The sequence below is a fragment of the Dipodomys merriami genome, unplaced genomic scaffold, assembly GCF_024711535.1.
Source record: "Dipodomys merriami isolate MVZ:Mamm:240054 unplaced genomic scaffold, mDipMer1.0.p SCAF_17, whole genome shotgun sequence".
NCBI lineage: Eukaryota > Metazoa > Chordata > Mammalia > Rodentia > Heteromyidae > Dipodomys > Dipodomys merriami.
The window spans coordinates 31,629,593-31,652,170 of NW_027203048.1; the positions used below are offsets into that span (position 1 = coordinate 31,629,593).

Genomic DNA, 22,578 nt, shown 5'->3' on the forward strand with positions numbered 1-22,578 from the left:
CTTAAGATTGTAAAGTAGTATTTATCTTTTTCTTATTCTGTGAATCTCATCTCCTTTTTTTCCCCCAATAATGATCTTTCTGAGTAGTTCATACTAGCTTGGAATTCACTATGTAGTCCAAGCTGGCCTCAAACTCGAGATCTTCCTGCCTCTGTCTCCCAAGTGCTGAGCCATCATATGTGGCACAAATGTCAAAAACTTTAGAACTATTCCTCCATTTCCTATTTCTTGCTTTTTTTTTTTCAAATGTTGAAACTGATCCAAAGATGGACAGAACACCTTCCCAGGTCCCTTGGCAAGAAATGTAGAAGAACAGTGCTGTTACTGAGAGATAGGTAGACCTCTGGCCTTGGTTGGCTAATACAATGAGAGGAAGTTGGTTTGCTTTTGTTTCTACTTTGTTCTTGTGCTTAGGCTGTGGAGCTTGGCCGACCATGCCTTGATTGCCCGCTGTAACATGGAGGAAGCAGTTCGAAGTGTGGCCTTCAGCCCGGATGGATCTCAGTTGGCTCTGGGCATGAAGGATGGCTCTTTCATTGTTCTCAGGGTCAGGTGCGTATCCAGACTGAAAATAGTATCTAGAGATGCTCTTGTTAAAATTTAAGATTATCACCAGGTGCTGGTAGCTCATGCCTGCAATCCTAACTACTCAGGAGGCTCAGGATTGTGCTTTGAAGCCGACCCGGGCAGGGAAGGCAGTGATACTCATATCTCCAATTAACCACCTAAAATCTGCAAGTGAAGCTGAGGCCCAACGTGGTAGAGCACTAGCCTTGAGCTTAGGGACAGTGCCCAGGCCCTGAGTTCAAGTCCAGGAAGGCCTTAGGAAACATGTATTTACTCCTTCAAATAGGAAGGCTATAAATCCTCAATCCCCTACCTGTAATTCTGAAGTCTCTAAAGCACTAAGAAAATTCAATATTTTGGGTAATTTATCTGAGACAGAGCCTAACCCTGCGAACTGATGGGAGGCTGTTCATGGTCTCTCAGTGTCTTAGAAGGAATAATGGTATGTTTTGTGATTTAATGCAAGAAATACTATGTTTGATACAAGATGCTTCCCCCACCTCTGTTCACATTATCTGTGAACTTTTCTGAAAGCCAATGCATAACAAATTCCCAAACACATCTGATCCCAAGGGCTTCTGATAAGAGACTGTGGGCTCTGTTGTTAAGCCAAGAAGAGAGGAAGAAAGAATAAAGCAGCCTGCAAGAGCACTAGGTTTTTAGAGGTCAACTTGGATAAGATTTCTTCTTCCCATAATTGATAATAAGTGGAATATTTTCTATTTGGCAATGCCTGTGTTATTTTTCCTGAACAAAAATTATGACCTGCCCTTGTAATTCCTCTGAATACATTAGTTGTTCTGTTGGCTCACACATTGGGAATTACCAAAAAGCATTGCAGCTGTAAAGTAAATGCCGCATATTTTGCAGAGAATTCTGTACAGCATTGACGGATGCCCTTGGCAGAGTTTATTATACTAAAGTTTTCATTACTAGCTACACATAAACTCATTACCAAGTTGGTGGGCAACTTCCTTTCTCTGCTGACTGATGGCTAATTACTAGATTTTTTTTTTCTGATGGAGTTTCCAAGCCAAAAAGAAAAGAAAAACAAAAACTAAACAAAACAAATCTACACATCTGCTTTATGGCATTTTACTACACCATAATATATTAGTAAATGATAGCAGGTATAAGGGATTATCGTATGGGAGCAAATACTTGTTATGATTGATTCATTCAGTTTGTGCTGGTGTTGATGGAACTGTCTTTTCCAGTTCAGGGGAGCTGTCAGTCATAATCCTCTCTTATAAGGAAAAAAGGGAAGGGAAAAAGCAACCTCACTAAGCATTCAGATGTAAGCAGAAATACTTACAAGGTACAAATTACTTCAGTGGTTCAGTTTATTCATTATTGATCATTCATAGTGAAAAATTAAATGATCACAGCAGGTTAACAATGAAAAAAGTAATTTTCTTCTGCTTTTTGGACTTACCTTTTTGCCCCACTAAGTTAGCCATTGCTATCTCTGTCTGGAGTCTGTCTGTCTGTCTCTCCTTCTCTCCCCCCACCCCGGGCGCAATATTGGGTTTACACTTGTTAGGTGGGTGCTCTGCCACTTGAATGATGCCCTCCAGCTCTTTTTGCTTTCGTTATTTTCAAATGTAATCTTACATTTATGCCTGGACCATTTGAGACTGCAATCCTTTCTGTGTAGCTGGGATGACAGCTGTGCACCACCCTACCCTGTTTTTATTGGTTAAGATGGGATCTTGCAAGCTTTTTGCTCAGGCTGGCCTCAAACCTAGATCCACCTGATCTCCCTCCTAAGTAGATAGGACTAGATGCGAGCCACAGTTCTCAGCTAGTTTCTTATTCTTTCATATGTAAAAAATAGTTTATGTTTATGCCAACCTTGATGTATTTTATCTTTCTCCATGGCATATTTTAAAAATAATTTTTGGCAGTACTGGGGTTTAAACTCAGGGCCTTACGCTTGCTAGGCAGGTGCTCTGCCACTTGAGCTATGCTTTTGCACTCTTTTCTTTCTGTTATTTTTCAGGTTAAGATCTCAAAGAAAACCAAAAAACCCTTTTTGGAGACCCAAAAAAATTGTTTTTTCAAATTGCAATTTCTTAAACAAAAAGTTTGGGAAAAAAAAACCAACAAAGAGTTGAACATGAAAGAAAATCTTCATTGAATTAAAGTTTTCTATACTTATATTATTGAAAGCCCCCAATATCATTTCCAATGCTTACTATTCATTTTTATGCACTGGCTATACATTTTAAATAATCTGTCATATCTTTTCAAAAGTTACTCTTTTAATTCCTATATGGTTTCTCTTCCTTTCAAAAGACTTTGCTGATATATATTTTATTTTATTTTTTGGATGGTCGTGCGTCCTGAACTCTGGGCCTGGGCGCTGTCCCTCAGCTCTTCAGCTCAAGGCTGGCACTCTACCACTTGAGCCACAGTGCTACTTCTGGCTTGATATATATATTTTAAAATAAGACTTGAGTTTTCTATTTCTAGATTTCTGCTTATTACTTTGCTTTTTATTCTTTCAGAGATATGACAGAAGTGGTTCATATCAAAGATCGAAAAGAAGTCATTCATGAAATGAAATTTTCTCCAGATGGTTCTTACCTTGCGGTGGGATCCAATGATGGCCCAGTGGATGTCTATGCTGTTGCTCAGCGGTATAAGAAAATAGGAGAATGCAACAAGTCCCTTAGTTTCATTACACACATTGACTGGTCCTTGGATAGTAAATACTTGCAAACTAATGATGGTGCAGGAGAAAGATTGTTCTACAAAATGCCATGTAAGTTGTGTAGTCCTTGGTTGCTTGTGAAACTTTGAACCACATAAAGAAAATATAAGAGGGCTGGGAAGGTGGCTCAGTGGTAGAGCACTTGCCTTGCATGCATGAGGCCCTGGGTTCGATTCCTCAGTACCACATTAGCAAAAAAAGAAAAAAAAACAGAAAATACAAGAGAATGCTTTCTGACCTAAGGTAGGAATAATTCCTAAAGCAAGATCCTTGAATTCCAAACATACATAGCAGATTAATAAGTCAAAATACATCTAAATAGAAAGCTAAGCCAGGCATTGGTGGCTTAGGCCTATAATCCTAGCTATGCAGAAACTGAGCTCTGAGGATCATGGTTTAAAACCAGCCAACTAACCACCAAAAAACTGGAAGTGGTGCTGTGACTAGCCTTGAGTGAAAAAGCTCAAAAACAGCACTGAGGCTCTGAGTTCAAGCCCTACACAAAAATAAATAAATAAATAAATAAATAAATAAATAAATAAATAAATAAATAAATAATAAATAGAAAACTAAGAGAATGTAAGTAAGATTCAAGGACAAGGAATAGAGGAGGCATAAATCCTTTGCAATTGTTATAAAGTACAAAATATAAGCACGTAGTATGTAAAGAATGGCTGAAAATAAATGAAAGGAAAAAATATAAATCTTTAATGACCAATAAATGGATGAAATAAACAATAAACAAAAAAGGAATGGTAACTGAAATAATGAGATACCATTTTATATTATGTAGAAGAGTCTGTCAGTGTTGAATACTGAGAAAAGGGAAATCAAACCATGTGCACTGTTGGAGGGAATATGTACAGAGGCTCAGTGCGAGAGTGCTGTGGCATGGGATGAGGCATACATAGCTTCTCAATGACACTTAGCACAGGGAGAGCTTAACTAAATGTGGACAGTCACAGGATACTGTAATGAAATTAACCTAGAACTACTTGAAACATTATGGATAGATCTCAGAAATACAATGCTGAGCAAATGAAAGTTGATGAGCAAATGCAGAATGACATATACAAATTATGATCATTTACTATAAAATTTTAGGATGTGAAAACATATCACATGTTTTATATTCATAAACATACACAATAAGATGTAAAAATGACGAATGCCTAAATCTGGATGCTGGTTACCTTGCAAAGAGGAAAGAGGCATGAAATTGGGAGGCATGCTCAGTAGGTTTTAACTCTCTGAAACATTTTCTTCTGATTTCTATGATAAAGACCAAAGTGTTAAGGTATATTGAAGCTGGATGATGGACACAGTTTTGCATTATAGTAGAATCTATAATTTTCTGTATACATGAAATATTTCATCATTTTAAAGGTAGATATATAGGAAATAGTTGTCCATCCAACTTCCAAATATTTGAAGGTTTATGATCCATTTAGTTCTTTATCCAGGTTTTTTGTTTGATCAGCTACTCTTTCTTTCCAATTTCTTGCTAATTTCATTGTTCATTAATGCATCTCTGAAAGGCTCAATAAATACATAAGGATATTTGCAGAGTAGTCATGCCATTTCTGTCTGAGCCTTGAACGTGTAGTTCTGCAGAAGGATAAGAAATGAATGAAAGTCCCCACAAGTGACAGAAGAAGAAGAGGAGGAGGAGGAGGAGGAGGAGGAAGAGGAGGAGGAGGAGGAGGAGGAGGAAGAGGAGGAGGAGGAGGAGGAGGAGGAAGAGGAGGAGGAAGAGGAGGAGGAGGAGGGAAAGAAAGAAAGAAAGAAAGAAAGAAAGAAAGAAAGAAAGAAAGAAAGAAAGAAAGAAAGAAAGAAAGAAAGAGAAAACGAAATGAATGAAAGTGATCTGGAGAAAGAAACTGTAGGTTTCCAGGCAGAAGCACTTCATCATGACCCACATACCAAGGGTCCTTGGCTACATGAACATTAGGAGAGCAGTCTGCTTTCTGCTTAAATCCAAAGAAGCAGAGTAGTCATGGAAATTTTAGAAAGGGTGGCCCTAAGGATAATTAGAGACTGTTTCTGAAATCAGTTTAGAACTTCTACACAACAGCTCAGGATTGAGTCCTCAAAGATGTGAGATTCGAGTCCTCATTTACTGTGATTACTTTAGTACCAAGCCTGCGCTCTTCATATTACTATTTGGTGAAATGTGTTCACTGGGATTTTTTTTTTTTTTGGTCAGTCGTGGGGCCTGAACTCTGGGTCTGGGCACTGTCCCTCAGCTCTTCAGCTCAAGGCTAGCACGCTACCACTTGAGCCACAGCGCCATTTCTGGTTTTTCTGCTTATGTGGTGCTGAGGAATGGAACCCAGAGCTTTATGCATGTGAGGCAAGCACTCTACCACTGAGCCACCTTCCCAGCCCCTCATTGGAATTTTTTTAAAACCACAACTTTTATTTGTGTGTGACTTTGCTCTTATAGAGGATTCTTGGAATGTACACAATAATGGTAACATTTAGTTTTTAATACTAAAATGTCATAAATAAATAACAAATTTATATCTTATATTTCCAATGAGTTTTCAAAAAGGTAAAGAACAAAACTTTAGCATTAATCTTGACCTTACATAACAATAAATTATCTTTAGTTTTTATTGAAGAATTATTTATCACTACTTAGGAGGCTAAGGATCACAAGGTTGAGGCCCACATTGGCCCTTGTCTCCAAACAAAATTTGTAAAAGGTGAGGGGGAAAAGCTCAGTGACAGATTATTTGCCAAGCAAGCACTAAGCCCTGAGCTCATTCCTAAAATTTACAGAAAAAATATTTACCATAACGTAATCGCTAACCTACAACTCTATTTTAAGAATATCTATATTACCAAATTAATCATTACACCATTGCTTCGGTGTGTTTTTCTTTTTATCCACTCACTACTTGTTCTCTCATTTATTTTCCTGTATGTGGAAACATCTGGAATTTGTCATTTGCAATAGCAAAATGACATCCTGCTCAGTGAGGAACTCATAATCTACTTTATGGTGCTATTATTGTATGCTTGGGCTTATTTCTAGCTTCCCTGTTAGTCCAGATAGTATAGCTCCAAATGTGTCTGTAGAAGTGGGATTTCCTCTTTTGAGTTACTTCCTGAATCTGCATTCTACAAACTCACAAACTTACTCTACAAACTTATTTATTCCATGGTTCTTTCTAATGAATTCTTTTTTTTTTTGGTTGTGGGGCTTGAACTCTGGGCCTGTCCCTCAGCTCTTCAGCTCAAGGCTAGTGCTCTACCACTTGAGCCACAACGTCACTTTGACTTTTTCTGTTAATGTGGTGCTGAGGAATCGAACCCAGGGCCTCATGCATGTGAGGCAAGCACTCTACCACTGAGCCACCTTCCCAGTCCCCCTAATGAATTCTGATGCAATACTGTTCAACCCACTGTTTGAGGCATGAATCCAACAGCACACAAATAATGTGTCAGATTCTTTTCTTGAAAGTAATTGTTCATTTCAAGAAGGCAGCCGTCAAGACATTACTTCACTGTATTGATTTAAAATTTTTAAATTGTGTCTGGCTATTTACCAAGCATTTTCCTACTGGTTGTGTTTTCCCCTTGTGTGCTCTTTCAGCTGCTATTAAGGATGTGTGTACCATCATGTTTGGGACCAGACCTAGCACAGTGGCAGGCCTGTTTCCCCAGCCAGTTCTATTTGTCATAGTATTGTGAATTCGGTGCCTAGAACTCTTTTTTTTTATTGTAAAGATACTATACAGAGGGTTACAGTTACATGAGTGAGGCAATGAGTACACTTCCACTTCCTCTTGAACATTGTTACCCCCTCCATTGTTTTCCCCCTACCATCCCCTCCCTCCCTCCCTTCCCCAAGGTTCTTTTCTTTTTTTTTTTTTGATTGTGATTAAGTGATTACTTAATTTCCGGAAATTCACAGTATTGTGGAATAATGATGCTCATTTAAAGTCCCAAGTTCATTCTAACTTTCCTGGAGCAAATTGTCTATCACAGTCTGTAATATATAATGGTGCTCATATGTTATATACCATATATGTGATCAGCAGCATGGGGATATTTAGTAGTGGTTCAACCAGATGAGTGGGAGTTCTTTGTTTCTTAAGTCCTGTTAGTTTTGTCATATCACCTAACATTTTGGATTCATCATCCACTTATCAGGGAGACCATGTACTGTTTGTCTCTTCGTTCTTGGCTTACCTCGCTCAACATGATTCCTTCTAGCTCCATCCATTTCCCTGCAAATGCCATTATTTTGTCGTTTCTAATGGCTGCATAGTATTCCATTGTGTATAGATACCACAATTTTTGGATCCATTCATCTGTGGTGGGGCATCTAGGTTGTTTCCATATCCTAGCTATTGCGAACAGTGCTGCAATAAACATGGAGGTGCACGTGTCCTTGTATATTGGTTCCTGTTGTTCAGGGTAGATGCCTAGAAGTGGTATGACTGGGTCGTAAGGGAGGTCAATCTTTAGCTTTCTAAGGACCCTCCAGACTGCTTTCCAAAGTGGTTGTATGAGTGTACATTCCCACCAGCAGTGTAATAGCGTTCCTCGTTCTCCACATCCCCTCCAGCATTTGTCGTTGGCTGATTTGTGGATGTGGGACATTCTGACTGGGGTAAGGTGGTATCTCAGGGTTGTCTTTATTTGCATTTCCTTCACCACCAGGGATGATGAACATTTCCTCATGTGTTTCTTTGTCATTTTTATTTCTTCATTTGAGAAGTCCCTCTTTAGTTCCCTTGCCCATTTAGTAATTGGTTTGTTGGGTTTGGGAGGGATTAGTTTCTTGAGTTCCCTGTATATACAGGATGTTAACCCCTTGTCTGATATATTGCTGGTAAATATTTTTCCCCAATTAGTTGGTTGTCTTTCTAGCTTGGTTGCGATAGCTTTATCTGTGCAGAAGCTTTTTATTTTAAGGTAGTCCCATTTGTCGAGTCTCTCTCCAATTTGTTGTGACCCTGGGACTCTGTTCAGGAAGTTCCTTCCTGTGCCTATTAGTTCAAGTGTCTCTCCTACTCTGTCCTGCAGTAGTTTCAGAGATTCAGGTTTAATGTTAAGGTCTTTAATCCATTTTGAGTTGATGTTGGTGCATGGTGATAGGCTGGTGTCCACTTTTTGTTTTCTGCATGTGGCTGCCCAGTTTTCCCAGCACCAGCGGTTGAAGAGGCTGTGTTTCTTCCATTGTATGTCTTTGGCTCCTTTGTCGAATATCAGCTGGCTGTAGGCCTGTGGATTTATTTCTGGATCTTCTATTCTGTTCCATTGGTCTTCGGGTCTGTTTTTGTGCCAGTACCATGCTGTCTTTGTTATTATAGCTCTGTAGTAGAGTTTGAAGTTCGGCATGGATAGCCCTCCCATATTGTCTTTATCCCCTAGAATTGTTTTGGCTATTCTAGGTCTTTTGTTGTTCCATATGAATTTTTGGACTGTTTTCTGTATTTCAGAGATGTACGTCATTGGGATTTTAATAGGAATTGCGTTGAATTTGTATATTAGTTTTGGAAGTATTACCATCTTTACTATATTAAGTCGGCCTATCCAGGAGCATGGGAGGTCTTTCCATTTCCTAGTGTCTTCTGCAATTTCTTTCTTTAACTTTTTATAGTTCTCATTAAATAGTTCTTTTACATCTTTGGTTAGGTTAATTCCTAAATATTTTATTTTTCGGGAGGTTATTGTGAATGGGGTTGCTCCCTTTATTTCCCTCTCTTCCTGTACATTATCAGTGTATAGGAAGGCAACTGATTTTTGTGGGTTTATTTTGTATCCTGCTATTTTGCCGAAGTGATTTATGATTTCTAAGAGTTTGGGGATGGAGTTTTTGGGATCGTGGAGGTATAGTATCATGTCGTCTGCAAAAAGGGATAGTTTAACTTCTTCTTTTCCTATGAGGATCCCTTTAATGTCTTTTTCTTGCCTTATTGCCCTGGCTAAGGGTTCTAGGACTATATTGAAGAGGAGTGGAGACAGTGGGCATCCTTGCCTAGTTCCTGATTTTAGGAGAATTGGTTGTAGCTTTTCCCCATTAAGTATAATATTGGCTATTGGTCTGTCATAAATGGCTTTTATTGTTTTTAGAAATGTTCCTTCTATTCCTATTTTCTCCAGAGCTTTTAGCATGAATGAATGTTGAATTTTGTCAAAGGCCTTTTCTGCATCTGTAGCGATAATCATGTGATTCTTGACCTTGGCTCTGTTGATATGTTGGATTACATTTATTGACTTACGTATGTTAAACCATCCCTGTGTCTCTTGGATGAAGCCTACCTGGTCATAGTGAATTATTTTTTTTATGTGTTTCTGGATTCTGTTAGCTAGAATCTTGTTAAGGATCTTTGCATCTGTGTTCATCAAGGAGATTGGCCTGTAATTCTCCTTTTTGGTTGGGTCTTTGCCTGGTTTGGGGATGAGTGTGATATTGGCTTCGTAGAATGAGTTTGGGATAGCTCCTTCCTTCTCTGTTTCTCTGAAGAGCTTGAGGAGTATGGGTATTAGTTCTTGTTTAAAGGTCTTATAGAATTCTACTGTGAATCCATCTGGTCCTGGGCTTTTTTTTGTTGGAAGACTTTTGATAGCTTCCTGTATCTCATTATAGGATATTGGCTTATTTAATTGGTTAACTTCTTCTTTGCTCAGTTTGGGCAACTCTTTTTTTTTAATATATATTTTTTATTGTAAAGATACTGTACAGAGGGGTTATAGTTACATGAGTAAGGTGATGAGTACATTTCCTATTGAGCATTGTTACCCTTCCTTTGTAGAACTTTTAAACTTAATAAAATCTCTCATTTTTAAAAAAACTAATTTAAAATGTGAATTAAAAAAACACAGGTAAGCATCCATAAAGTATGAAAAATAGAAGTTGGGGATAAATAACCAGTTTTTAAAAAGCCTTTCAAAATGTTGATGATTTAGTGTGATAATGCTTAATAAATTAACCATTTCACTAATAATGCACAACATAATAACACCTATATCCAAGTAATTAAAGAGAAATAAATATTAAGATTTGAGAAATTATATTTAATCTAATAACAATTTCCTATTCTGATGCCTGACTTTTGAGCAAGTGCTTTCCATAAAACCTCAAAAATAAAACCAGGCTCCCATGGCTCACACCATAATCCTAGCTACTCAGGAGGCTGAGATCTGAGGATTGTGGTTCAAAGCCAGCCTGGGCAGGAAAGTCCATGAGACTCTTATCTCCAATTAACTACCAGAAAACCGGAAGTGGTGCTGTGGCTCAAGTGGTAGAGTGCTCGCCTTGAGCTAAAGTACAGTGCCCAGGCCCAGAGTTTAAGCCCCACAACCGACTGAAAAAAAATATATACCTCAAAAATAAAATCATAGATTGGATAAAGAGTTTCTTTAATCTGTAGATTAAAAACATCAAACATATTAGAAAAATGAACCTGGTAGATTCAACTATGCTTTTTGTGTAAAATAACTGCATTCTCTCCTATCACTTTCAGCCGGGAAGCCTTTAACAAGTAAAGAAGAGATCAAGGGGATTCCTTGGGCCTCATGGACATGTGTGAAAGGCCCTGAAGTGACTGGAATTTGGCCCAAGTACACTGAGGTCACAGATATCAACTCAGTGGATGCAAATTATAACAGCTCAGTGCTTGTGTCCGGAGATGATTTTGGACTGGTCAAATTGTTTAAATTTCCCTGTCTCAAGAAAGGTAAGGCCTGGGCTGGGAAGGTGGCTCAGTGGTAGAATGCTTGCCTTGCATGCATGAGTCTCTGGGTTCGATTCCTCAACACCACATAAGCAGAAAAAGCTGGAAGTGGCGCTGTGGCTTAAGTGGTAAAGCACTAGCCTTGAGCTGAAGAGCTGAGGTACAGTGCCCAGGCCCAGAGTTCAGGCTCCATGATCTACAAAAAAAAAAAAAAAAGTAAGACCAAAACATTGAGGACTACTCTGGACTATCTGACAGTACAAAGGGTTTATTTTCTAGGTGCTTATTTAATGAAGACTTCTTGCTTTCATTTGTATATTTCTATTTGTTGTTTAAGTATTTTACATAGCATTTGTTGCAAGGTCTGCGTGTGTGTGTGTGTGTGTGTGTGTGTGTGTGTGTGTGTGTGTGTGTGTGTGTGTGTGTGTGTGTGTGTGTGTGTGTGTGTGTGTGTGTGTGTGTGTGTGTGTGTGTGTGTGTGTGTACACATACCCGTACTAGGGCTTAAACTCAGGGCCTTGTGCTCTTGTTTTTTTTCTACTCAAGGCTGGAGCTCTACCATTGAAGTCACACTTCCAACTTCTGGCTTTTGGGTAGTTAAGGGGAGATAAGAGTCTCATAGACTTTTCTGCCCAGGTTGGCTTTGAACTGTGATCCTCAGATCTCAGCCTCCTGAGTAGCTAGGATTTCAAGTATGAACCACCAAGGCTTGGCTCCAGGTCTTCTGTTTCTGTCATCCTAAGATACGTGTTTTGCAAATTTAAGTTAGGATTTGGTAAAAATACCATTTTGTGATTCATAACCCTTTCTGTTTCATGTTCCAAAAAAGAGTCCTATTTTATGTACATTTATATAAATATTCATAATTTAAATTATATATTCCATTAAAATATTATAATTTAAAATATTTTATGCTTCTTAGCTGCTTGGGCTTATACACAGAAAAGGGAAGCTAATTAGACATAATTAAAATCTGAAAATAATCTTCCTGGTGACAGTGCAAACTTGTCACAGCACTTATTTTTCAAGTCATATTTGTAAAAGCTAACTGGTAAATTTTTGAGAGAGGAGTTAGGTTCAAAACAATCTTTATGACCTCAAGTTTTGTTATTGAGTATGTTATTGTTAAACTTGTATCAGTGTAGTTATGGTGTACCTTCCAGCTATGTAAAATGACTGAATTAACCATTCAGTAATCTCATCCTCTTCTTCTTCTTCAAGTTTACACAGAGCTCATACACAGGCTCTCTCTGAGGCTTTGCCACTGTGTCCTGAAAAATAGGATCTCACAAAAGTAATCAGCAGGGACATGCTGCTGCCTGAACACTCTTGCACTTGAGCGATTTTTAAATTAAGCAAGGAAAGGGATTGGAAAATGTAATCAGAAAGTCATTTTCAGCTAACTGGCAGTTTTGAAGCAGTGACAATTATGGTACAAAATGGAACATAAAATGCATTGCAAAAGCACCATTACTTACACTTGACAAAATGGCCATCAGCTTCAAAGAGATGGTCCAAGCGCAGAATTACTTTCATGTGCCCAGTTCAGACTCTTCTCTCACTTCCTAATGGACCTTGTGAGTAGGAGAGCTGCCACAGTAGACCCATCCTCCTGGCAAAGGGAGTTATTCTACCTTGAGCAATGCATACTTACAAATGTTGCAGTTTGCCTCAGAGACGTCTAGGTGAGTGTGTGTGTGTGTGTGTGTGTGTGTGTGTGTGTGTGTGTGTGAAAACTGCTCCTGGGGAGGTTAATAAAAGTGTGTGGAAATTGTTGGTAGGAACAGCAGTTGTGGAACTTGCCCCTCTCTGACATAGGATACCAGTGACAAGTATTCCCCCTCCCCCAAGCTTTGAACCTGTAGAAAGACACATATGAACGGAGGTTGATGACTGTGAACAAGTGTGAGACACTAAGCAAGCATTATGGTTTACTCCTGTGACTAAATAGAACTCACCAAGCTAACTTGACACAATTGGAGATATGTGTGTGTGTGTGTGTGTGTGTGTGTGTGTGTGTGTGTGTGTGTGTGTGTGTGTGTGTATATATACACACATATATAGATCACAGATACTGGTTTCCAGTCTCTCTCTCTCTCTCTCTCTCTCTCTATCCATCCATCTCTATATCTATCTCTATATCTATCTATCCAGACAGACAGACAGACAGATAGATTGATGGGATAGCTATATATCCAAGTATGTCAAGTTAGCTCGGTGAGTTGTTCTATGTTTTATATATGTGTGTTTGTGTGTATGTATATAATTTGAATTTTATATATATATTATATTATGGTTCACAGTAATTTCACTGAAGTGTACTGTAGTTAATGAAAATGATTGAATTGGCTTTATTTTTATATAGACAAAACCATTTGTGTTTCTCATTTTGATAGCTCTCAAATCTTAAAGTAATCAAGACTGGTGCTGGCAGTTTTTCCTGATGACCTAGTGTTCATCCTGTTGGGCTCCACACAGACACCAACGTGAGGTGAAAGCCATGCCTTGGCACCCTTGGCGTCCTTGGTGCCATCCCTTCTCCAGAGGCCCATGTTTTCCCAGAGCTTTCATCCCATTCTCCCTCCACATGCACAGCTTTGTACACAGATCTGGAGCAGCTGCATCCTGTGACAAGGGTCCAGGATGTTGAAACCTGGGAGCTGGCAGGGGAAAGAATAGGCCTTCACTGTAGCTTGGGTGGGCCTGAGGTAGAGCAGGCTAGACAGTCGTGAGGGAGATGTGTCATGAGGTTGGAAAGGATGGCAGGCCCACACTATGTACAGCTCTGTAGCTGCTACTAGAAACTTAGATTCTACTCTATGTGCAGTGAAAAGTCATAAGGATTTAAGTGGCACATGACCAAGTTGAGCCTTCCAAAGACCACTGTGATACTATATAATAGGTTGTGAGGGTGAGGGGGGCCACCTGAGAGGCCATGCAGCTAGGAACAGATGCAGAGAAAGGTGGTTGGCATAGGCAAGGTTTCAAGGAAGAGCTGAAGGTCTTATTGCCTGACTGGATGTGGGAATAGAGGGGAAAAACAATGAGGATGACTCCTCTAAACTTGGGGCTTGAACAATGGGATAGAAGGTAACACATTTACAAAGATGTAAAAACGAGAAAAGGCCAGGCATCAGTGGCTCACACCCACAATCCTACCTACTCAGGAGTCTTATATCTGAAGGTCATGGTTTGAAGCCAGCCTGGGCAGGAAAGTCTGTGAGACTCTTATCTCCATTTAACCACCAAATACCTGGAAGTGGAGTTTCAGGTCAAGTGGTAGAGTGCTAGCCTTGAGCAAAAAAAACTGAGGGACAGTGCCCAGGCCCTGAGTTCAAACCCCAGGACTGGGGCACCAAAAATTAAGTAAGTAAATAGATAAATAGATAGATAAATAAATAAATGGAGAAAAGAAAATGCTGCCTGTTTGGGGAGACCAGGAAGGGGAAGACCTTCTCTATCTGTTTTCTTCATGGTAAGTTTGAGGTACCTGTTAGATATTTAAGTAGACGTGGCACATAGGCCATCAGCCTTCCATGGAGAGAGTTCAAGGCTGGAAATTAACACTGGGAAGTCACAGGGTATGTGGATTGTTTTTAAAGACACGGGAGAGAAGGTAGATAGAGAAGAAATAAGGGTAAGGCCAGAGCCTCTGATAGGACAAAGAACAAAAGAAAAACTTGCCTCATCACCTTTTGTCCTAAGGAGAAACTTGGAGGCCATAGATGTGGCCTGTCTTTATTTGATAACGATTACTTAACTGCTGCTTTGGGCGATGGAGATATGACCATAAGCAAAACAAGCACATGGCAGTGCCCTCAGAGAGCTTCTGTTCTGCTAATGAAGCACTGTCCATACACAAGGAAAAATAAGTAGGGGTGGTGTGTTTCTATATCAAAAGAAGCTTACTAGTAGAGGTTCACTTGACTAGCGACGTGAAGGAGACAAAGGAACCAGCCATTTCAAAGAGAGAGAGGTCAGCATGCACAAGACTTAGAGGCAGAGAGTGGCTGGTATGTTTGAGGAATGCAAAGGGACCTGTGTGCCTATAGTGGACTAGGTGATGGAAAGGGACCAGAAAATCAGATGAGAGCCCTCAGGTCCAGTCTATTAAGTGTATACTAGTTATGTATTGCTGCATAATGAATTGCCTATCCCCATCCCCCATTTAGCACATTTGAAGAGGAAATGTTTATGATTTGACAGGTTTTGTTTTGTTTGCCTGTGGAGATGCAGGGGTGGGGAGGTATGATATCTGGGATTCATGAATAGAGTAGATGGAAGGTTCAAGGCCTCTCATGAGGTTGGAGTCCTCTAAAGGACTCCAGCTTCCTCTTGGTCCCAGAACTCGTAGCTGGAAGCTTTATGACTTTTTGTCACGTGATTGTTTATGTGTTATTGTTTACATGAGTGTCTTTATGGCATGGTCCAAAACTGTCAAGACAGATTGGCAGTGGCTTTTGTACCTTCCTCTTGGATGGCATATACCTGTATTTTAGCTATATCTCATTTGCTTTGTTTTGTATTTAAGAATTCTCTGCAGTGTCTTTTAGATCACTATGAAGAGACAGGTTGAATGATCTCAGAGAAGGACAGAGGCTAGCCCCATACACTTTTAGGACCTTTAGAGGTATAGGACAACATACCCTGCTTTGTTTCTAAGCTAACACCATTTCCAGCTAATCCTATTTGGAATCAATCAGTTTGACTTTACAGCCAAAATTGATTTAGGTCACTATTGAACTAGGCAGTTTACTTTCAAAGTCCAGTGCTTCACATATCTACAACAAATCTATATGTGGTCACTCACTGCAGCTCCATGACCACGAAAAGCCATCTGTAAATGTTACTGCTGTTTCTAACTTTTTGCTTGTCCTATTATTATAAAGCAATTACGAACAAACAAATTAATGCTTCTTTCCTTCCTAGGCTTTTGCAGGGAGAGGGTTCACCAGGGTATAGATAACAGTCATTTTCACCTTCGTGTAAATTTAAGTCATTACATCTCCTACAGGTATCTGAATTTTAAACCTGTGACAGTTAAACAGATGTCTTTTTCCTCCTCTGAAAAGGAGTGAGGAATGAGAAGAGGCAGAAGGGTTTTTGGAGTGGGTATAGGGCATGCTGTCAACCTTCCCTCTCCATAGTCTGTAGAGCCCAAGGCCTGCACACGTAAGCAGGCCCCTGCTGTGTCCCCAGCCTACATGGAACACTTACTTGACTGCAGTAGTTCAACCACAAGTTGTTTTTCCCCTTGCACTCATTATCTGGGTCTGGTGCTGGCAGAGTAAAGAAATCAGTTTAAGAGAGAAAAAAGATCATTCTCACAGTTCTTTATCTGCAAGATCTCAAACATTAATTTAAAATTGTTTCCACAGAATTCTTTTTTGTTTTCCAGTTGGGAAATGCTGCCAATTTTATATTGCATTGAATAAGAATATGTAATATATTCATTCTTGATTATTTGTTGTTAGAGTCAGTGAAGCAGTAAGTGTTATTTGGAACAGGTTCAGATTTGTCTTTAGCTTGCACCTTAAGACTGAACTTAAGATTAATTCATAATAGAATATATGTGATACATTTTGGAGCATTTGTTTGTTTGCTATTACATATAAGACAAACTAATTTTCTGATGTATGTAAAGACTTTAATCAAATGTGAATAGGAACATGAATTCCTTTTAATGAATTAATTTCTTTACTTCTTTCTCTCCCTTCCTTCCTCCTTTCCTTCCTCCCTTCCTCCCTTCCTTCCTTCTTTCCTTCCTTCCTTCCTTCCTTTCTTCCTTCCTTCCTTCCTTCCTTCCTTCCTTCCTTCCTTCCTTCCTTCCTTCCTTCCTTCCTTCCTTCCTTCCTTCCTTCCTTTTTCTTTCTTTCTTTCTTCTTTTGGCATGACTAACCATCTCAAAAAATACCTTTACAGGAGCCAAATTTAGAAAGTATGTGGGCCATTCTGCACACGTCACAAACGTCCGCTGGTCCCATGACTTCCAATGGGTGTTAAGCACAGGAGGAGCCGACCACTCCGTGTTCCAGTGGAGGTTTATTCCAGAAGGTGTCAGCAACGGCTTGCTGGAAACCTCACCCCAGGGTAAAATGAGACACTGCTTTCCAATATCTTCTTGTCGATGAAAAAAATGCTGAAGGGATAACTCTAACGTTTATTCTGGGGGCAAAGCATTAAAGCAATTTTGAAAAGTACATTCCTGTAATAAATTTTTAAACATTTTGAAAAGAAGAAATTGCTTGAGATTAATATGGGTCAGTGAGATAATTTTCCTTGAAAAGGATTTTGCTTCTAGCAAATACCCTGTGGGATTTTCAGAGAAATATTGGGATTGGACCTTGCCCCCAGAATATTGAGGTTCAGAGAATGGTCCATGGTGGGAATCCAGGGGCTTTAGTCTAGTCTTATTATGTATAGCCATGGAGATGTCAGCAGGAATGAACAGGTAATAAAATAAATCTATTTACTGGGAAGGGCTCTGCATGCAGGCTTTTGACCAAGGTAATTTTCAGTACTTGGTAGGCGTGTTGAAAATCTAGGGGCTTAGAGGTGTGACCTGTGGTAAAGTTCTCCTCTAACAAGCTTGAGGTCTAGAGTTCAAACCTCAATATGGCAGTATTCCCCCCCCCCAAAAAAAAGTCTTTACTGATATAATTAGATTTACTTTTGTCCTGCTTTTCTCTTTGATAAAACCTGAGGACTTTACACTTTTCAAAGCAAGGTTTTAAACTCCAGGGATCCTGCTCTCTAATAAAAGAGAGCATGTGTGGCCCATGTGCCTGGAGGAAAGCTGTCACAGTCTGTTAGAGCTCCCAGGAAGGGAGGGGAGGGGAGCTCTGAACTAAGCCAAAAAATGAAAGGAACTGTAGGAAGTGAAAACTGTAGCATAGTTACTTTTGTTTACTTTGCTAGAAGAAAGGAAATATTTCAAATGAACTCTTTTTTGCTGGGGTGGGGAGGGAAGCTGTTTAGCATCTGCGCATTTTCACTTGTGTCCTGTGGGTTATTTTCCCTCAGAAGGTGGCACGGATTCCTGCAGTGAAGAGTCTGATTCTGACTTATCTGATGTGCCCGAGTTGGACTCCGATATTGAACAAGAAACTCAAATCAATTATGACCGCCAGGTTCGTGAGCAGTGCACAGTGAGAATGCATAGCCAGACCCTGGCTAGCACTGGAGGGGCATTACGCTAAAAATGGCTATTGTTTAGGCAGAAGAGAAGTAAGGCCAAAAAAGCTTGCTTCTTGCCTTTAAATATGTTTTCAATTAAGTAAATTATCCAGTCAGATCTTATTAAATAGTAAATGAAAGGTAGTTACAACATCTCCCAAACAGAACCCCTAATATTTGAGCTTTTTGATTCCTTATCGTCTAAAACTTTGATTTTTGTTTTTGCAGAGAAATGTGTATATAAGCTTCAAGGTTTTCCATCTTCATTTTCTTAGCAAACCCTGTGATTTTAGAATGGACATGGGAGTTTGTATGTGAGCCATTGGCCTCATTTCTCTCCTAACTCACAGCAACCATTATCCATTTAATTTGAAGCAAAAGCCCTACAAGCCCAATTACAGTGTATATTCTCTCTCCTGCCAGAAATCATCTGTACTAGTAAAAGTTGGTTGACTGCATTCATTCCTTTTGGAAGCTGACATTTCATTTTAGCTCTAAACAGAGCATTATGGAAATTAATCTTTGTGAGCAATCTAAACACACATCCCTTTGTCACTACTAGATGTAGGGGTTCTGTTTTCTGCCCTGCCATCTATAAAGGCAGGAGAAGAGTCTGTACATGATCATGGAATGAATAAGACATCAGCTTTCAGGTATACTGTCAGTGTGTCCATGGAGATATACCAGATTGGTCTCTGTGGGCTAGGTCTTAACCCTGGGATGTGAAGTAACCTACCCACTTCTATATGGCCAGGGCATGAGGCTAAGAAAGCTAGCCTGGGCTTCTCTACAAAGCAAATAGTCTAGGTACCTCTGAGCTTGTCTCCATAGCATTGAATTAACAGTTGTTGTTTTTTTTTTTTTACTTGATTACATGTTTTCTGCCTATTATTACCAACTCAGTGTTTGAAAAATTGGATTAGTACAAAAGCAATCCAACGTATAGCTTAGGCCAACTTCATAATTAGGTCAGTTGGCTATGTACTGATAAATGTATTATGCAGAATGACAGTGAAAAGGGATTTGGAAAGGAATGATTAATATGAGAATGTCACACAAACACTAAACAATATGCCCTGATGCCAAGAGGAAAGGAAATTGAAACAAAATGAAAGTCACTTTGTGCAGTTGGAAGGTTTATTTTCCTCTTGATACAGTGATGGTAATGAAGAATGAAAACCCATGACTTGAATTGAGATCTATGTGTTGGACTCATGAATTCTCCTGGCACCTTGGTTTTCAATATTTCCAACTGCATTATTTGATTTATGTTCACAATATTCCTGAGTGGGGAACTTACTCTCTTCTAACAAATAGGAACTTGAAGCCCACAAACTTTGTGAGATTCTATCAGATGAGCAGTAGAAATAATCTAAAGTATGGAATTCTATGCCTCCATCAGAAAGAATGACATCACCCATTTGTTAGGAAATGGAAAGACCTGGAAAAAATCATATTAAGTGAAGTAAGCCAGGCCCAAAGAAACATAGGTCCCATGGTTTCCCTTGTTTGCAAAAACTAGTATATGTCTGGGACAAGCAGAAAAGGTCAAAAGCTATGTACATATGACCAGATAAGATGATGTTAAGCGAAATGAACCCCAAGATAGGGACACAAGTGTTTTTTTTTCCTTTCTTGCTATTGTTTCTAACATATTTATAATATACCATGTGATTTTTTTTGTTGCTTTGTATGTTCCTCCCCCATGGTATAACTCCTGTTTTTGCTGTATTTGATGTTGGTCTAATTTGGGGAGGGGAAGGGAAAAAACAAAATGTTTAAATAGGGAAACAAGTTAACCCATTGTAACAATGAGATGTCCAAGACACTATGTTGAATAAGGAACTTTACAATTTGGGCGGGGGGGGGGGGGGGGGAGTGTAGTTGTGGAGGTGGGAGGGAAGGGATGGTAGGGGAAAACCAAAGGAGGAAGCAATCCCTCTGTACAGTATTTTTACAATAAAAAACTTATTAAAAAAAGAAATAATCTAAAGCAACTGATGACCTTGAGAAAAATCTTGTGAATTCAGATGAATAATTATCTTTAGACTTGAAAACTTAGTTCATTGTCTTTGTAATAGACAAAAGAGTAATATCTTTCCATTTCTTTTTGTAATGATTTATGGCCAAATCCTAAATAAACTTTATAATGTTTCTTGATTTTTTTAGCAATTGTAATTGGCCAAATGAAAATTTTCCTTCATGAAGATAAGAAATTATTAGTATATTATACATCATTTAAAATATATTAAATCAACATTTCTTGATAATAGAGAATAAAAATGTGGTTAAAAAAAACAGATTGATTTTTATGTAGATTGGAGTTAAATTGTAAAAACCTTTCTGTCAGCTGCCAGATTTAGGTACTAAGTTAGGTGGAGAAAATGAGCTTTGCTCTGCATTTCAGAGTCTGATCTGTGAAGATGCATGAGGCCCTGGAAAGCTGGAAGTCCAAAGAAAAAAAAGTACTCATAAGGCCCTTATTTTGTAAATAATCAAGAAATTTCTTACCCTAGAAGAAACTAATTATACCTAATTGAAAATTGTTTTTAATGTAACAATGTAATGTATTTTCTGTACATGATTACCTAAGAAAATAACAAGTGAAAGAAAATTATTTTGAATCCCAATTATTTAAAAAAATGTTTCATCCAGGCACTGGTGGCTCACGCCTGTAACCTTAACTACTCAGAAAGTAGAAAGGCAACAATTTGGAGTCATTGGGGCAAAAAATTATTGAAACTCCTAGCTCAGTAAGCTGGGCATGGTAGTTCACCCCTTTAGTAACAGCTATGTGGGAAGTATAGATAGGAAGATCAAGGTCTGAGAATAGCCTGGCTAAAAAACATAAGATTCAAATAACTAAAACAAAAGAAGGGTTGAGAGCATGGTTCAAATGATAGTAAAAAACAAACAGTATCACCAAAAATAAATACAATAGAAAATAACATTCAATGTCATGTCTTATTTTTTTTAATACCTTTATATTAAAGCAATGAAAACTTTCTCAAAAATTCCACCATACTGCTGTTTAGAAATCTAGGAAAGGAGTGCTATTAAATGTTGCTGTTGTACTTTAAGGTTTACAAAGAAGATCTACCTCAGCTAAAACAACAAAGCAAAGAGAAAAACCATGCAGTGCCCTTCCTCAAACGGGAGAAGGCTCCTGAGGACAGCCTGAAACTCCAGTTCATACATGGGTGAGCCGCCTGTCTCGGGGCCACGGTGCTGCTGCTTCAGAGTTTACCAGGCCTGTTGCCAGCCTTATGAACAAGCTAAAGAATTCACTTTCCTTTCGGTTGGCTGTCATTCCTATGGCTGCCATTTTAGCTGTGACTCTGTCCGGTCCTGCCAGTCAGGCCGAAGTGGCCACCACAGTGTGCCGTCTCTAGAGTTTGCTGGTTTATGTGGCTGAGCACTGTGGCTGTTGCTGCCCCTGGCTGCCTCACTGCTCTTTCTCCTCCACCTCTGCTTCCTCTCGCCCCCAGCCCGTTGCTCTCTTTGGCTGCCTCCACTCAAGGACAGAGTTTTCTCCAAATATTTTCTCATGTCCAAAATAATTTTAACCTTCATAAAAATGACATACATGCTTACCCATGTTGACACCTACAATTCTTCTATGTAACTTTACAGGGTCAAGAAGAATCTAAATAAATTTCTGGTGCATTATATGTATTCACACCTGGGCCTAATAGAATCCAATGCCATAAATTATTTTATGGCACTATTGCAACATGAAAAAGTTTATTTTTTTTCTTTTCTTTTTTTTTTCTTTTTGCTTATGTGGTGCTGAGGAATCGAACCCAGGGCCTCATGCATGCAAGGCAAGCACTCTACCCCTGAGCCACCTTCCCAGCCCCAAAAGTTTATTTTTTCTGTCACATCCTTTAGTCCATCATACTCTACCCATCCTAAGTCTCCCTTCAAATCTTACCCTCACATGTTTTTATGCCCGAGTCTTTAGTCACTGCATATCATACCTTCTGCAAGAAAAAAATCCTCAAATTCAGTTTCATTTCCTCTGGCACTGCATGTTAACTCTATCCAATGGAGTACTCATTAGCTATACATGGCTTTAAGGCACTTACAACATGACTAAAGTGGGACGTGCTGTATATGTAAAATGCACATCAATTTTAAATATTTGACATTAAAAATGGAGGCTGAGCATCTGTATCTCACTGCCTGTTATTTTAGCCACTTGGGAAGCTGCAATTAGGAGAATCATAATTTAGAGGCCAGCCCAGACAGAAGTTTGCAAGACCCTGTCTCAACAGAGATTTGGGTGTGGTGGCACATCCCCGTTGCCCTATTTTAGGAAGCCTGAAATGGACAGATTGTATATGCTTAGTAGAAAGTAAGAATGTATTTAAAACAACCAGAAGAAAAAAAAGTCTTGTGTGGCTCAGCAATGGAGCACAGTCT

The 22,578-nt window shown here is 39.1% G+C and overlaps 1 protein-coding gene across 2 annotated transcripts in view; it reads left to right on the plus strand.

Annotated features, from left to right (window-relative positions):
- Positions 1–22,578, plus strand: part of Eml6 (EMAP like 6) — a 251,333-nt gene that overhangs the window by 128,719 nt on the left and 100,036 nt on the right. For both annotated transcript variants that reach the window (XM_070025631.1, XM_070025632.1), the window contains exons 8-13: positions 415–552; positions 3,078–3,334; positions 10,768–10,980; positions 16,900–17,067; positions 18,001–18,107; positions 21,235–21,353. In XM_070025631.1, coding sequence (XP_069881732.1) covers positions 415–552; positions 3,078–3,334; positions 10,768–10,980; positions 16,900–17,067; positions 18,001–18,107; positions 21,235–21,353 — 1,002 coding nt within the window. The remainder of the gene's footprint in view (positions 1–414; positions 553–3,077; positions 3,335–10,767; positions 10,981–16,899; positions 17,068–18,000; positions 18,108–21,234; positions 21,354–22,578) is intronic.